Here is a 14,346-nt window from a genome sequence, read left to right on the forward strand (position 1 = left end):
AACCTCAGCAAGTGACCAGTTACTTGTGTTCAGCCAAGGATTCATCAGCCAGCAAGCAGTATCAGACACAAATAAACTCTTGTGGCTGTAGAAATAAAATTGAGATGCTGGAAATGCTTTGCTTTTTCCACACACAGATCTGACTCAGGTCATGGCAGAGAGCTGGAGCAGGCTCCAGGTGAAAGGGTTTAGACATGGTAATTACAGCATGAGATTCACTGTCAGTATTTCAGAGCAGTCCCTTCACGGTGCACAGTGATGGGCAGGGTGAATGAGAGGGGAGTGACTCATTGTGACCAAGGGTTTTCTTCTCACTCTTGATTCCTGTGAACCTTGCAGAACATGGACAGGATACAAACAAAAAAAAGTGCAAAATCTGTGCTTTGACCAGTTCTTACTCTCTTCTTGGACAGCCCCTTTTGCTGGCCCCCAAAACGACTGCTTCAGACAAACTGCATCACGGACAGACCTCTCCATTTCCTAGGACTGAGGATGACAGTCTTACATATTCCAGGAGCTATTACTGCTGAAAGACTTCTAGGAGAGAAAACCAGATCACTTCTTGAGACAACATCTTCCATCTGAACCTTCTGGGGCTGATGCTTCAAAGGGAAATTCTTCATCAAGAGCTCTTAACACTTATAGGACAGCATCTTCTCCTCTGTTTATTTCAACAAACAGCTAAAGATTCTCTGGCCACAGAGGAGGCCAAATCACCTCATCCCCTCTCTGACAAGCTTGTACCAATGCACCACCATGGTGACTGAAAAGCTGTGGATGGCTCCAAATCAGGATTTATTTTTAGGTTTCCAGACTGTGTATGCTCCTGCCAAAAGAGCCTGGTCCAAAGTTTATTCAAGTCCACAATAAAAATGTCTAATGGCGTGAATGACCTTTGGATCAGCTCCAAAGACTGTGCACTGATATTAGCACTGGGGCTGGCTGGGGATTCCCTTTGGGAAGGCTGCCCAGTAAAGAGACAGTTTCCACAAAATTGAAATTTTCAGGGAGAAAAACATCCTGATTTTGAACCCTCTTTCCTTTCATAATAAAGAAATAAAAATACACTTCCCCCCCCCCCCCCCCCCCCCCGATTAAGTAAAGTAAAGAAGCAGCATTTTCTTCAGGGCCAGTTGGAACAAAATCAGAAACTATGTTTTGGTTTGAATGTGTTCAATAAACTATTAAACTCTCATTTTCCTATAAGTACGTGGCCTCACTGGGCTGTGGTTGTCTCAGAAAGATAATGTCTCATCTTTCCTGCAGGCTGTTTCCTCAAGGACTCCATCTGCCATGGTGCAGAGACTCTGAAGTCTGTCCCCTGAAAAATACAGGTATTAAGTTACTGGATTAGAGCTGCTAGAAGGAAATACGATTCAAGGCTGATGTTCAGGGTTGAACAGAGTTAAAGCAAAGCTTTTGGGGTTAATTGAACAAACTAAAGTGAAACGCTTCAATTTGGAGCATACCAAAACTTTTGATCAAAAATGTCAGAGTAAAACTTACTTCCCTCTGCAAACCAAGATGGTTTGAAATTTTATTCCATGAAAAATTTGGAAACATTGGTGCTTCCTGACAGCAAGAGAAAGAAACAAAGGTTTCGATGGAGCAAACCTCCCTTTCACAGCACTGCAGTTAGTAAGAAAGCAAGAAAGGTGAAGAAGGAAGGAGATATGAGAAGCTTACTGCTCTGTAGCTGAAAAGTCCTGCAGAAATGAGCAGCAAACATCCATGCTCTCTCAGCAACTGTCTGCCTTCATATTTCCAGGATCCTTTCCCAGAATAACAGGTAATTCCCCAGGGAGGGGAGAATAAAGAATCCCTGGCTGATGAGAGATAGTTTGAATAACTATTGCCCTGGATGCCCCAGCTCACCATGGCGAGAACACATCTCTAGGGCTTTATAGGCTCTCTCAGATCTAATTTGAGCTTCACTGCATCACTGTCTTCCCTGGACTTGTTCATGGTTCAAGGGAGGCCAGAATTCATTCCTGTCTCACTCGCCACCCAGCTGACAGGGGGTGTGAAAGTGAAGTGGCATGTGGAGCAAGCACTGGGAAAATCACCTTTTGATCTCATTGAAGGTGGTCCTCAAACCAGGTCATGCCTGAGAGAACTGGCAGGGAAAATAAGGAGAGGCTGGGCTGCAGCTGTCTGTGTTGGGGCGGTCTCCAGTTCAGAAGAATATTTGCCTTTCTCTCGCTGCCAATTTTAGAGCCTTTATAAATACCACACCTAAATAAAATGGAATAAAATAAATGATCCTCTTCAGGCACCCCACGCCCTTCAATCACCCTCCCTAAGAACATCCAAGGGCTGCAGGGATACATGGGGGCAGGAATTATTGCTGAAAATAACCAGTCTGGAGAGGAAAGCAATTTATGCTGGGTCTGGAGCAAGGGTGAGGTTCCATTTCCTTCTGAGAATCAAGTGAACAGTGTCAACCCAGAGCCTGCTGTGCAGTCATCAGTGACTTCCACAGCAACCTGCAGCAGCACAAACGGAGTCAGAACAGGGTGGGGGAGCAACCAGCCCCTTCCCTGTCACTTGTCCACTGACAATACTTCACAATCCCATTCTGTCCTCACTGGTAAGTCTGTCCCTTGATGTGCACAGTTCTGTTTTGCCATGAACCACAAAATGTAATTTGCTGATTATTTGGCAAGATGCCTTTGTACTGTGAATGCTCCTGGGCCCCAGCACAGATCAACGGCTGTTCCCTGGGGTTCTTATGCTCAGAGACAGATACTCACAATTCCCAGTAGGTCCAGATATTTAGCCACCTTTTCTGAAGAAAACCAGAGATGAGATGCAAGACAGTTGGAGCACTAATTAGCTCTGAACCAAGTGTGGTTCAAAACACAGCTCTTAAGAGAAGATAATGCCATTCACCTTCAAACTGGACCACGCAATCTGTAAATGTCAGCTGCAAATATAGTGTGGTATTTATAGTGCCTTTTTATTATTGGTAGTATTATTGGTATTATTTTCCTTTTTACCTGGGGACTGAATGTTTGGGGACTGTGGCAGGAGAGGTCTGTACATCTGGAAAGCGTCAGATTTAACGCCCGAAGTCATCAGCCCAGGTCAGCTAAAAGTACATGTTTGCTTCCAGCAGCAGCTGTGCAAACTCCTGTTGCCTTGGTTGTGCAGGGCTTATGTAAAGATTCCTCAAAGACAGTGCCCTCTTTGTGAGCCCATAGCTCTGCTGATCCCTGGCAATTCCAACCCCAGTTTCAAAAAGAAACGGGCCTAAAATGGCACTCCCACCGCAAACAGATGTATTTCAGCCTCTGTCTAAGGCAGCATTCATTTCATCATGAAAAGGAAAACATCATAATTTAGGGTCACACGTCTCCTGCCTGTCAGTCAGGGACTGCCAGCTATTTTTACAGCATCCCAGGGTGTTGTGGCAGTCTAGAGAACAAGTGACACACCTTTCCAAAGGCTGTTCAGAACGATACCGCTCAGTGAGAAGCTCTGAGCTCCAAGCTTTGGGTTTGTCCCTGATTTTTTTTTCCTTCAGCAGGCTTGAAATAAAATCTCTGTGCGTATTGCACATTTTTTCTACTGCACATGGATTTTCTTTGCTTCCCATTGCTTCATGGACTTGCCCTGCATACTGTAAAATCTGTATTGCAAGTTCAGTGTTAGAATGTTTCTTGTGGTACTGTGGCATGTGGGTGGAGCAGACGTACCATGAGAACAAGCTCTCTCACACCAGTGGCCAACAGCTGAACAAAACTATATTTACTCTAAGAGAAGCCAAATTTCACTCACTGACTTCAGGAGCTGACAGTTGCTTCTGTTTTACACTGAGATTGAATCTGGCCAATTTATTTAACCTAATAAACAAAAATATAATTAAAAACAATCCAGTAAAACTACTGGGCATCTGAAAGAGGCACAGAGAGCCTACAGAAAACAATCCCAAGCATCCCTTCCTTGTAGCCAAATATTATATCTGTAATGCAAACAGAACACTTCCATATTTACATTTTGGTGGGAATTTTCATTATCTAATAGCTTTAGGGTTCAGACCACTGCTAATTAAAGTCACCAAGAGTCTTTGCATTGACTTTAATGAGGTCCAAAACAAGACCGGAACATACAGCATTTTACCAAGAATTCAAAGTGGAAAAAACCCAACTCTGGTAAAGCTCTTACTTTGGTCTTTCTGAAAATTGAATGCCCGAAGGGACTGTGCTGCTCTTGCTGTGCAGTTTCAGCCTCCATGGATAAAAAGCCCTGCTGAGCCCCTCCTGACAGTGCCAGAGCTCCTCACGTGGAAAAGTCCACTGGCAGATTTCATTGCAATGATTGTGTGACAGTTAATAGTACATTGGAGGGAAAGTGGGCAAGAAAACACAAGGGAGCAAAATCCAGATGATCAATCATCCTTTTCCCTGACACTGTCTTTATGTGGGTTGTTTTCACCAGGAATATACACCTAATAATTGCCCAGATTCCTTGTTTTTTCAACATCATTTCTATGGCAAATGCCATTAGTTACTGTACTGTGGTGATTTAAAGCTGAAAACCTACTGTGACCTGAATCAAAAGACAGATTAACTTATCTGCTTTAACAAGGAGTTACTTGAAGTCTTATAGGAAGCACTGTATGAACTTACATTTCATATGGCTAGTAATTGCTTTTCCTGTTACTTTTCTATGAGAGAAATACAAAAGGAAATGGGAGCTGGGTGCATAGTGGGGACTGGGTTGCAGTGCTTTAAACTGCAGGTCATCAATTCAAGGTAATTTAGCTGATGACTCCAGTGGTCTCAGTTCAGCTGTCAGGGGACAGGTGATCACACCTGGCCATCTACCAATGCTGAAACCTTGATGGCAATTCAGTAAATGCAGAGAGCTTTGACTGCCCCGCTTGCCCAAGCGTGGCTCCTGTGCTGGGGCGCTTTGGCTCAGCCCCATCTGTTCAGCAGCTGGAACAGCTCGGGCAGACACCGACAAGAGGTACCCAGGTCAGTCCCCCCGAGCATCACACAGAGGTCAGGCCCTCTCTGTCTCTGATTACTACAGAAGTCAGAAAAAGCTGAATAGATTCTCAGTGATACAGGGCTACCCCTGGACAGCCACAGAGAAGGGCTGTGTGTGAGGGATCCGCTAAGAGCCTGCTGATGAGGATAAACAAGAAGCAAACTTTTCAGCAAGTGACCTCTAACAACAAACTTACTGAGTTCCAACACCTAAAGAGCCAGGAAGGCTCCATTCTCAGCTCCCATTCTTCCACTAGGAGAGATGCTCAGATCATGAAGCAACTGGCTTTCAGTGGTATTAGCTTAGACACAGGAACCAAAGACTTTTAACTTGAAGTTAGGACAGTGAGTTCTGACCAGTTTTTTTTTTTCCCCATTTGTGGCTCTCAGCAGCGATGCAGCTCCTGTACAGTGAATTTAAGCTGACTAGAATTGCTTTTCTTGGTTTTCTTCCACAAGTGACAGGTTGACAGCTACTGCTCTTGGAAGGAGACGGCCTTCCAATCCTCAGGTCACCATATGGTGCCAAATAATTTCTTTCATGTCATACCTGATTTAGAGCAGGAGGAAATGGAGCTAAGAGACCATCTCCCCCATTGTCCATCACATGTCACTGTGTCATGCCCTGTTTTCAACATGCCCCATCTCAACAGGCAATTTGAGAGCTATGGTTGTCCTTCCAAGCTTTATAAATGTGCTAAATGGAGTGGATAGCTGGAGAAGAAATGTGCCGTTGACTGTTAGACGTTACAGGAGGGAATAATGTGTTGTAAATCAAAGAGACACAACACTATCACAACAGCATAGCCAAGAATAGGAACTATAAGAGTTCTTATAATGACACCTATTTGTTGAGGCAAGAATTTCATCTATAAGCTGTTCACTGAGGCTTTACATCTCTGCTCTGGTCCTGCATTCTAAATGATTACTTACAAAAAAAAAAAATCTGAAAAAAAATGGTTTTTGTGTTGGTTTTTTTTTCCTTGGGGAGAGTTATCCTCAGTTATCTGTGTTTCTTTCATTTTTTAAAAAAATTCAAGAAAACCTTAGGCTGTGAAACACTTGCTTTTTTAAAAGAGTTTTTAATTCGTCAGAGTACCTTTTGGTGTGCTCTTGCTTTTCTTTAACCATACATAGAACAGAAGGGTCCTTCCCACTGCAATATTTTCCCTTGCTTGTCACAAGAGCAAGCAGGCTAGAAAGGCAGAAATAGGAAACAGTGTATGTCTAGAAATCAGGAGGAGTAAACAAACCAGCAGAGAGCCACCTCGTTCCCACTCTCAATGGAAGAGTATCTGAAGGAAGCGTATTAGATGACTTAGCAGATTGTATTCCTCCACATGGTGTTTATTCCCCTGCTCCCATTGCATCTTCTTCAGGCTTTCCCTGCTGGGCACCATCCACAGCAGGGAGGGCAAGAACTACTCAGTCTCCCTCCTTTCTCCCTAGCACAGCACTTGATCTAAATGAACAAAGTAAGACAAGACTCCATTTGGATCAGAAAAAGATCACCTGCCCTCCAGGTGGGGTGTTAATCCAGCCCTGCATTCCCTTTTTGGCAGCAGTCTTCACAATACCCTCACAGCCTTAAACACCATGAGGTGCAAGTACAGTTAATCTCCAAATGCTTTACTTGCACCATAAAATGAGGCACCAGTCTCATTCCCATTCCGCAGTTGGACCCAGAGGCAGGGTGGACTCAAGCCAAGAGGGGTCTGGAACGCCCTGCCACTGCCTCCCAAACAGGCAGCCCATTTGGCCTCTGCTAGCACCGGGCAAAGCCTCAGTTCTTCATTTTTGATGCCTTATTCAAATCCTGCCGCGGTCCCTCCACACGCCAGTTTGCTGCAAGAACAGGCCCATTGGGGTTGCAGAGCATTCCCTGCAAAGTGGGCAGAAGGGCCATGTAAAAATCAAATCCACATGACTGTAGTTACAGGCAACCAAAGAGAGGGTTGCTCTTCCAAGAAAAACTTTTCCATGTAAAAGAATTCTTAATCTCCCCTTTGACTGTCATTGTTGAAATGATGGCTTCGCAGGCTTGAAATTTAAGACCCTATCGGCGTCTTTTCTGTTAGCTGTGATTTATGAATGGTTTCGCTGTTGATTATCCTCCAAGATTACAGCACAGCAGCCCTGACAGACAAGCAGAGGAAATTTCACAGGATAACGGGCAGCTCCTTCTCCAGGGCAGTGAGGCAGGGAGGTGTGTTTGGAACCCAGTATGTAACAATATCAGCAAATGCCAACTGGACTTCACAGGTAATCGAATACTCATCATGTAACTCCCTACTCAAAGGCAAGCAGGGTCAGCAGAAGTTTTGATGATGATTTTTTGGTGCTTCAGATCCTTTACTCATTCTGTAATCCAACATTCAGTTGGGGGCTTTTGCCTTAATTGTGGCACAAACTGTACAAACTGCAGTCAAATGCATTTTCATACAACCCTGTGCATGTTCTTCAAAGACCATCCTTCCTTACTGCGGTTGCAAAGTCTACTGTCGTGCCTGGGAGATGCACCGTCTTTATTCAGGCTATTCAAAGGAAATTTGCTTCCTTTGATTTATTGCCAAGAACAGGCACTCCTGACCTCAGAAAAGGAGATTTTTTTTGTGCTTTTCATTCCCATTTCCTGCTAGACAGTTTGTTCCAAGTCACTGCTAGGAGGGCTGTTTGTCTGGTGAGGGTAGCAGGGCCAGAGCAGGTGCAGCCATGACTTGAGGGGGCTGTGGCCTTCACTGGAGCAGACAGCCAAGACTTAGAGTCCAAGTTGAAAACATTTCTGATGTGGGGGCTGCCTAAAAATTAATGAGTAGACCTCAGGAGGTGATTTTATCTCTTGATAAATGGCCTGTGCTTTTCAGACAGAAAGGTTCCTTTGATTTGAACTCTGCCATACTGCCCTGCAAAATGAATCATTATTGTGGTTTCCAGGTCTAGCACTATGGATGTGCTTCCTGCTCTTTGTATCACATCTGGACCGATGCAGTGAGCAGTGGAATGCCACCCCCGCTCTGGATCATTTTGGGCTGAGGTGAACAACTCCGTGGTGAGCCAGGCAAGGGTGGTCTGGGCCTGACGTACCCGTGTCCTGCTCTTTGGTCACATTCCCTTCAGTGATGCTGCTGTTTCAGCACCTTTCAACACGATTGTCGGGAACACATGGCAGAGAGGGGAGGCTGCACTTCATTGGAGAGAACCAGAGAGCACAGTAACATCCAGCCGTGGCCCGAGCTTTCTTACTGGGACTAGTTACACTGTGGGTGTTCTGAAGGATCGGGTTCGACACTGAACCAGAATGGACATTCCTAGCATTCTTCCCATTTTGCCACCCAGCCTGCTTCAGAAAAAGTCCTGATGTAGGTGTTTGTATCCTGTCTCTTTCTTCCCTCACTGTATTTGTCTTTCAAGCCTGGCAGCAGTGGAAGGAAACTTAGCACGTGATGCTGACACTCAGCCATGTCTGTGGGATGGCAGATTCCTAAACTACTCAAATCTAGCTAAGAGAATAGCTAAGAAAACAGGAGGCAGAGGACTCATAAAAGCATGGAGAGGCTTGAGTCCCAATGGATTCAAGGAGTGATAGCAGCTTTTATCCAGAAGCAGGGCTGTTCACAGCAAGAAGGCTGTCTGTGTTCCTGCCCTCACTGCCCCCCCCCCCCCACTCCCTCTCTCAGGACCTCCCACCTGTTTCAGGATTGCACCTGGGTATTGCATTTTATAACAACTAGATCAATAACAAAAAGTTGGAGAAGCTCTGAGAAATGTGTGCTTCAAAAAGCCCTCTCTACTTGATATCAGAACTGCACCTCTGCCTGAGAGTGAATCTTAACAGATACAATCCTACTGGAATTTTCCCTAGTTTTCTGCTTCTTGACTCCCCACTCCTTATTTACAATTGTTTTACACTCAAATTCCCAGCTAGGTGGGGTTATTCCTTCAGAGTTAGTGCTGGTAGTGGAGGCCACTGTCCCCCAGCCCGTGCCTTCACACACTGCTGCCCTTGTACCACTGTGCTTGCACCTGTTTGTCTACACTCAGCTGCTTCAGAAAACTCCCCTCCAGACTTTTCCTTCCTCTTGTCCCACCATACACACAAGGGCCCAGTTTCCCTGTTCCCAAGCCAAGACACAGGAATGTACCAATCCCTAGTGATTCCTTCCAGCAAATTAAGAATTGCTGAACTAAAAAGAGGGTTTCAGTAAAGCAACATGGTCTCAACTGAAAAAACCTGCATTTGTTGTTTTTCTGCTTCAGTAGGGCACTGTGCAATATTGACATCCTGTTTCACCAAGTCTAATTCTATACTATGTCATATATACACCTGTGTCTGCACACTGTATCCTACACTGAGTTTCAATTCAGGCTGATTTTCACTGGCCAAGAGCTGGATACTGGGGCTCCAGGAGGACTGACCAAAGAACGAGTCATTTCCATCACAGCCATCAGGACAGCAGCGTTTCTTACCACCTGCATGCCCTGTGCTTTACACAACAGCGCTCAACTGGGGTGAGAAACCCACTACTAACTTTAAACAGAATAATAATAATAATAATAACAACTGCAACAATAATGCCACCATATGTATACACACATGGGCTGCAGAACAACAACAACAACAATGACAATCAAAATACCACCATAATATATGCGCACACATGCCCTGCAGAGCCCAGCAGCAGTTTTGCCAGTTATAAGTGAAGTCAATATCCCTACCAGTGCTTGGGGATGCTCAGCAGCGCTTAGTATTTCAGGTGTTTAGAGCTCAGCAACCTCTAAACTATGAACAACCAATTTTGAGCTAAACATGTGTCGTACAGAAATCTACATTTAAAATATACATTATTTAGCTCCAGGAAAGACTGGATTGCAGTTTTTCAAAACAAGAATCAGAAAAAACACAGTCTCCCTTCAACTGCTCCCCAAGCTAAAATATACCTTTCTAGGACTAAAGGACAGTGCACTCACCCCTGCCCAGTGTCTCTTTTTCCTGCTCCTTTTTTCTCTGTGAAGGAAAGCAGCTCTGAAGACACTCCTTCCCCTTGCACATATAGTCTTGCCAGTTCAGGAGAGGGGCAGGGGAACAGGGCTGCAGGGGAACCGCTGGGCTGAATGCCTGAGTTCACAGCGTTAACTGGCCAGAGAATCCTATTACGTGATAGGTAGCAAGCCAGGGACTAATTTATGGAAAATTTGACCTTTGCTCCCCTTTGACATTTTCAGATCAGCCATAGCCTGTGTGAGACATTAGAGCCCTTACAGTAAGTGGCTCTAAATCAGCCTGTGCAGCTGCTGGAGCCGGCGAGGGGGTCAGAGGTAAAAATTCACTGAGGTTCGTGTGTGGGCTGCTCGGTGCCTGTTTGACATTTACAAATCAGTGACATTCCTCTGCACAGCTCAGTGCATACAAATCACTTCAGTCACTCCGAGGAGGGCCCCTCATTTCAGTCAAAGGTGGATTTGGGCATCCTTGGCCTTTCCTTTTGACTTGAGCAAGGCTACGTCTAAACAAATCCAGTTTTACCACCCTACAGTGTGACCCATTCCCTCAGGAGGATGGAGCGTGGGCACTTTCACATTCAACCCAACCTCCCAGGGCTTTGTGCCATTTTCATGGCTTGGATGTAAAGCCTTCACCACTAGGTGTGATACCAGACCCCTCAAATTTTCCTCAGTTGCCACAACAAACGTGTTTGTCGGTTTTGTAGCACAAACAGACACAGTTTCATTCCACCGGGTGCTGGGCCAACTCAGATCAAGAGAAGGTGGCCAGTTGTATTGCAACAGTTTCCCATGGAAACCTATTTGCCATGAATAAAGCTCCACCAGGCTGAGCTGTATGAGTGGGCTTGCCCCAGATTTCTCACAGTCTAGACTCTATGTAGAGAGAAAACATGATGAGAAAAACACAACCAAGGCTGTGGACAAGGTAACATTAGCATCAGCCAGTTATTGTGCAATAAATGACCATATTGGCTTCAGCCAGCCTGACCTGTTTAACTGCTGCTGCTTCCCCAAACCCTGAGGGTTGATATGGACTCTACATTCACCTCAGTGCTGGCAGTGCCTCTGGCACATGATGCTCCTCCTGGCTAGAGGCTGTGCTGGGATTTGGGATGCTCTCCCATGGCCTTTATGGTTGTCTCCAACACACAATGGGTGGGATGGGGAAGCCACGTCCTTGGTAGCAGACCAGCAGCTGTGGAGCCAAAGAAAGAGGTGTGAAGGTGCAGGAGGAGGCACGAGTGCCACCACGAGGGTATGGTGGCACAGGGACCAAGACTGCCACGGTGACCTGCTGCCTTGGTGAAGCCACCCTTCGCCACCTCAAAGCAAAGAGAGATGATGGCTCTTGAGAGAGTCTCTTCCCTGGTGCCCACACACCACAACACTGAAGAGAAAAGCTACTTTGGGGATGTGGGGGTGAAAGAAGTATGAAAATCAGAACTGGGAGGAAAATCAGACATAAGTGAGGGAAAACTCTGACAGCAGTGAGGGAATGAGCGGAGGGAAGCCGCAGCCCAGGATAGGTTGGGATAGGTGGGTGGGTGAGGAAGCCCTTCTCCCGACACCCAGGAGGGACAGGGCGGGCGGGAGGCGCCGAACGCGCTCCGCGCCTGGGAAGCGCCCGAGAACGTGTGGCCGGGGCAGAGCTGGGGGGCCGGGGGAAGGGGAGGGCGCTCCCCGGCTCCCTCCCACCCTCTCCGGATAAATGGGCCGCCGGGAGGCGGCGGGCGGGCGGTGCAGCGTGTGGAGGAGCGCGGCGCGTCCCCATCCCGTCCCTGTCCCGTCCCCCGTCCCGCCCAGCGCTCCCTGCCGGCGGGGCCGCCCCGCGCACACGGCCGCGTCCCCGCGGGGCTGGGCGGGGGGATCGGGCTTCGGCTTCCCCTCCCCGGGAGCGCCTGACGGGCGGGCAGGGCCGGGGCCGGTGGAGGGGAGGCGGCCGGGGCACCCCGGTCCGGCCGATGCTGGCGCTGCCCCGCGCAGCACCGGGTTCCAGCGGGCTGGTGGCGGCGGTCGGGACTCAGGGGGGGGCCCCCGGCGTCCCTTCCCCTTCCCCTTCCCTCCCTCCGCGGCGGGCGGCCCTGGAGGATTTTCTCCCGCCGCGGCCCCCTCGCTGCCCCCCAGACATGGTAGGTCACCTCCAGCTGCAAGGGATGGACGAGAGCCTGAAGGAGAAGAGCCGGGAAGGCTTGCTGGACAGCCCGGACTCGGGGCTGCCCCCCAGCCCCAGCCCCCCCTTCTACTCGCTGTCGCCCGGTGAGGGCCGGGCAGGGGGCAGCGGCGGTGCGGACCCCCCGGCCCCGGGGCACCGGCGAGAGGCCAAGGACGGCAAAGTGGTAAGAGCCAGACCCGGGCGCCGGGCTCTGTCCTCTCCGGGCCCCGGGGGGGAAAGGCTGGCCGAGCCCCGGCGTGGGGGACAGGCAGGAGGGCGCCTGTGCCCGCTGCCGGGACACCCCCGGCCGTGTCCCCTCCGCTGGTGGCCGGGGGCTCTCGGGCTGCCCGTGGCAGCTGCAGTCCGGTGTTGGCACCGCCGCTGCTGTGCCAGGCAGGGCTTGGCCCAGTGCCAGGCGGGGTTTTCGGATACGCTCACAAGAGTGTTGGCAGTTTGGCTGGGTAAACTCGTAATAACGTTGTGGGAGCGAAACCCAGGTCTGAAACAGGCTCCCCTGCCTTACCTTCGGAACAGACAAGTGTAATTGCTCCTCAGTGACACTACGCTGCCTGGTAGGTGCAGGTTGGAGCTGCATCCATCCGGACCGAGGCAGGGGCATCTGGCTCCCAGCCATCCTGGCATCCCACATCTGTTTTGTGAGAAGCGCGTAGCCACCTTTGCTGGAGCCCTGGCTGAAAGAAAGGCAGAACTGCCTGTTAGCTGGAGCAGGGTACAGATGAGTGTCCGAGGAGTTGGGACAGGGGCTGGGGCAGGCCGTGTCTGCCGCCCTTTGCTGGAGCGGGGCTTTGTGGAGTGAAGGGTTCGTGTTCTGACGGCCGAGCGGAGCTGGGGTAGTGGTTTGTAAGCTCAGCTGGCAGAGCACAGCAGATTTCGGTCAGCCTGCTGCAGTGCCAGCGAAGTGGTTCACTGTGGACCACTATTTGGGTAAATTTATTATGACTGTTATTCTGTTTTATTTGTTTATTTCTATCCCTGGGCTATAAAAACTGTTTTTAAAACACAAAGTTCAGAGTATAAGCAATGGTGGTGGAGGCTTTTAAAGGATGATGAAAGTTCTTCCCTAGGGCTCTTTAAAATTTTTTTAAACATATATAAAAGATGTTTGTAGGTGTATTCAACACAGTTAATTGGCTTCTACATTGAATAGAAACTGTGGCACAAATCTTTCTATGAGAAAAATTTACCTACCTATGGATCAGTGACAATTCAAAGACTTCTTCCCCACAGAAGCATTTTGCAATGACTTGTCACACCCTCGTGCACTTTCTCAAGTTCTAAGGCTATTTTATCATATTATTAAAAACTGCCTTTTACTCCTGAACCTGCGAAAGCCTTCCCCATGAGCAGTGACTCCTCCTCACCAGACTACAGTGGGGTTATTGCAAAAATCAAATCTCAAAACCTACTCACGCCACGGTTCCAAATATGGAGCCTTACCTGCAGATGCCTGGGGCGTGTGTGCCATCTTGATGGGACTGTTTATGTACAAAGAGTTACCCATACACCTCTGATTTGGCAGGATCAGGCTGTTGCTATGTGTCTGTAAAATAAAATGTGGGAGGAAGGTGAATGAAGGCTGCTGGACCAGGGAACAGCTGGGGTGGAGGTGTCTGCAGAGCTCTGTAATAGGGATATGACAGTTTCTGTTCCAGTAGTATGAGAGTTGGCCAGCACTCCACCCAAGAAAGCCCTTAGATATCGAAGATGAAAGAACAGGAGAAAATTTATTTCAACTCACGGGCTATTAGGACTGAGAGTTTTAGTGCTTGACTCCTACAGGGGAAAAAAAAGTTATTCCTGTGATATATGTAAGGCAAAAATAGGTTTTCCAGTTATTTTGATCATAAATCAACATTTTACAGATTTCAGAGAAACTCACACTGTAGATGCTTCCAAATTTTGTATGGCATTGCAAGGGTAGCCCTTGGCTCCCACTCTTAGAGTATGGGTTCCATACATTGGGGGTATTTTCATGCTTTTATGAGGTACAGAAGGTTACAGGGATTCAAACACTGAAATCACTTGGACTGTATTGTTTGGAGTGGTGCTGGACTATGCTCTTATTTAACTCTGTTTGGTGCACTGCAAAATAATGAAGTAAGTAGGAACTTTCACTCTATTTGATTGTACAGAGTTTCACTTCTTCTCAATTCCACCCTGCAAATACTGTGC

The 14,346-nt window shown here is 47.8% G+C and overlaps 1 protein-coding gene across 2 annotated transcripts in view; it reads left to right on the plus strand.

Annotated features, from left to right (window-relative positions):
- Positions 1-11,810: 11,810 nt before the first annotated feature.
- The window catches only part of RFLNA (refilin A), a 29,155-nt gene continuing 26,619 nt past the window's right edge, over positions 11,811-14,346 (plus strand). For both annotated transcript variants that reach the window (XM_032705363.1, XM_032705364.1), the window contains exon 1: positions 11,811-12,337. In XM_032705363.1, the coding sequence (XP_032561254.1) occupies positions 11,963-12,337 (375 nt within the window). In that variant the 5' untranslated portion in view covers positions 11,811-11,962. The remainder of the gene's footprint in view (positions 12,338-14,346) is intronic.

Source organism: Chiroxiphia lanceolata, chromosome 18, assembly GCF_009829145.1.
Source record: "Chiroxiphia lanceolata isolate bChiLan1 chromosome 18, bChiLan1.pri, whole genome shotgun sequence".
Lineage (NCBI taxonomy): Eukaryota > Metazoa > Chordata > Aves > Passeriformes > Pipridae > Chiroxiphia > Chiroxiphia lanceolata.